At 49.0% G+C, this 3,000-nt stretch overlaps 1 protein-coding gene across 1 annotated transcript; it reads left to right on the top strand.

Moving 5' to 3' along the window:
* Positions 1–462: 462 nt before the first annotated feature.
* On the top strand, positions 463–2,022 carry LOC127295090 (protein PHLOEM PROTEIN 2-LIKE A10-like). Its single transcript, XM_051325002.2, has one exon. The coding sequence runs from the start codon at positions 595–597 to the stop codon at positions 1,654–1,656; it is 1,062 nt and encodes a 353-aa protein (XP_051180962.1). The 5' UTR covers positions 463–594; the 3' UTR covers positions 1,657–2,022.
* Positions 2,023–3,000: the final 978 nt, after the last annotated feature.

Raw genomic sequence — 3,000 nt, 5'->3', positions numbered from 1 at the left:
TTATTTTTATTGTATCCTAGGTAAAAAACAAACTCGAAATGCCCCATGACCAGGTACTATTCACTTTTTTTTATCATAATTTTGTCTTTTTTGCCTTGGCGTCCATGGGAATCATTTCGTGTCCAAACATTTTTTTTTAACGAGTACAAACTTGATCATCTTTTATTTTCAGGAAGATTCAAAAAAAATTGACTTATTTAAATTATTATAATTTTTTTGGTCTATGGGGATGCGTTGCACCGAGAGCCACAAGTCCGCGTTACCTCGCCTTCGCCTTAGTATAACATGTTTTGGTACTGCTTAAGTAGAATTGGCAAAAAATATTTAAAAAGGTAGAAAATATTTTATTACTACCACTACTGCAATTATTAGTACTCCCTCCTTTCCATAAACATACATGTAAATTTTAACAAGCTGACACATATTTTATGCCACGGCGAGAGTACTTGACCAAGCTACTGACAACCACGACTTGGTTGACCTCTGCTCAGTCTGCCCTCTTCTCCCAATCGATGGCGCGGCGCGAGAGCGACGCATAGAGCAGAGCACGCCTTCCCCTTCCTGTTCCCCTCGCGCTGCCGCCTGCTGCCGTCCATGGATGCGCTCGCGCCCACCCACCGCATCCGACGCCTTCTTCTCCCCACCGCGGCGGCGGCCGCCGCCGGCTACGGCCTCTACCTCCTCTACCATCACCACCGCCGCCGCGTCGCCGCGGTGCTCTCCCTCGCCGACGCGCTCTCCCAGGTCGGCTCCGACCTCGCCGACTTCCTCCGCTCCGACTCCGACGACGTCCCGCAGAGCCTCCTCCAGCTGTCCAAGCTCGCCGCCTCCGACCGCGTCTCCTCCGCCGCCTCCACCCTCTCCGAGTCCGTCGCCTCCGGGCTCCTCCGCGCGCTCTCCTCCCACCGGGATCCTTCTTCCCCGCCGCTACAAGACCGGATCTTGGACCGCCTCCTCTCCCCCGCCGGCACCGGGTTCGCCTCCGCTGTCCTCGGAAGCTTCGCCAGGAATCTCGTGCTCTCCTGTCGCGATCCCGGGGAGGCTAAGCCCAAGCCCCAGGCCCGTGGCGAACCCGAGTGGCTAACCGCGCTGTGCAACGACAGGGGGAAGGAGGCCGCCGCGGAGCTCGTCCGGGTGTTCGTCAGCACCGCCGTCGCCGCCTACCTCAACCGGCCCGTCGCCGTCCGCACCTGCACCTCTGACCAGGCGGTCGCCGCCAACACGAAGCAGGAGGCCATGCTCAAGGACCTGCTCGTGTCCGTGTGCAACGGCGCCGTCGAGACCTTCGTCAGGACATGGAGGGAGGCCTCCAATTCCCAAGCCGAGGTCACCGTGGTGCGCGAGGTGCGCGATCCAGGCCATGGCTGCGTGATGGAGAGAGTCTCCAGCACGCTGGCCGTGCCCAACAACCGGAGGCTCGTGCTGGATGTCACCGGCAGGGTCACGGCGGAGACAGTCCGGTCGCTCCTCGAGTTCTCGACCCAGCGCGTGTCTGCCGGGGCGCGGAAGAGCATTGTCGTCGCCCGGAACGAGGTCGCCGAGAGGGGCCTCGTCGCCGTCAAGTACCTCAGCGCCAAGTCTATGGCCATCTACACCTTGTGCCTCGCCATGTGCATGCACATTTCGGTCGGAATGAGGTTCATGTTGCCGGCCTAGGCCAGCAGCTAGCTTGGTAACAGAGTTAAGTATGCAGATTGCAAATTGATCCTTTCCTACACTAGCCTTTTTGTGTGCTGTTGACAACCATTGGGGAGTAGAAATCAGTGGGTTTGTTGTAGCTGTTGGTTTGTTGTTTGTGATTGTCTGATTTGGGGTTTATATGCGGCAATTTTAGTGCAAGGTTTGATCCGTATTGTGGTCGTTTCCTTGTAGTTTTCACCATCTTCTCTGAAGGAAGTAGTTGTCTTGTCTTGTTAGGAGTATTAGCTTATTGATGCTGACTAGTGATGTTCTTCAGCCTTCTGTGTGTATGTATTAAAACTATAAGCTATCTAGGGCAGCGAAGTCCAGTAAAATTGTCCATTTATGCCTGTCATTCTCTCTTTGCTATGATTTGTAGAAAAACAAAAGATGAATTGATCAAAGGTGTGTGCTTTAAATTTTTGCATTCTCTCTGTCCGAAACTACCTCATGCGTTAGGTGTAGTCCAAGTCAGACTTTTTAAAGTTTGACTAAGTTTGCTATGAAAGCATGACGTCTGATATTGTATGCATTGGATATTATAGATGTTGATGTTCTTTATATATACTTGATCAAACTTTATGAGGTTTTTTTTAATTCTGTTGGGTGTCATATCTAGTCTATCCTAACTTGCTTGGGAAAAAGGCTTTGATATTGTTACTGTTGTTGTTGTAAACTTTATGAGGTTTGACTTTGACTAAACCTAAAATGTATGAAATTTTGGGAGCAAGCAACACTATTTATGTGATTTCCGAACGATTAACATTATTGAACCATTCATATGTGTGACAAAAAGTAAAACACACCACTGAATTGCTCCTCAGATGGATACTGAGCGCAGTGGTGTCGGATGTGCATGTGTGCTTTATTTTTGTGACGCACATGTATTTTTCCGAAAGGTCCAGCAATTGCTGGCATCCATATATTAGGAGAATAGAAGGTTAAAACTGTCAAAGACAATGAACTTCAGGTAAAAAGAGAAAGAACATGTATAGCGAAGAAGCTAAGAGAAAACTAGCCCAAAGGGAATAGTCTTTTTTGCATTCCGACTTCTTACTATGTCCTAAAATACGGTCAAATTTTATGAAGTTTCACATTGCCTAAACCAAAAAAAAAAAGTATGGTAATTTTGGGGCGCAAGCAACATTTTTTGTCTGTGTGATGTACATCATGTTGTGTTATTAAGCAATTTCCGGGTGAGTTTAATTACCAAAATCAACACCACACAAGCAAAGCAAACTTAACCACGTGCATCAGACTAAGCACATATAGGACACTTGCATGAACATCACCACTGTAGCTTCATCATCGATGATGCCC

Source organism: Lolium perenne, chromosome 1 (genome assembly GCF_019359855.2).
Source record: "Lolium perenne isolate Kyuss_39 chromosome 1, Kyuss_2.0, whole genome shotgun sequence".
Classification (NCBI taxonomy): Eukaryota; Viridiplantae; Streptophyta; class Magnoliopsida; order Poales; family Poaceae; genus Lolium; species Lolium perenne.
The sequence above is the reverse complement of the archived record's forward strand: the minus strand, read 5'-3'. Positions and strand labels throughout refer to the sequence as shown.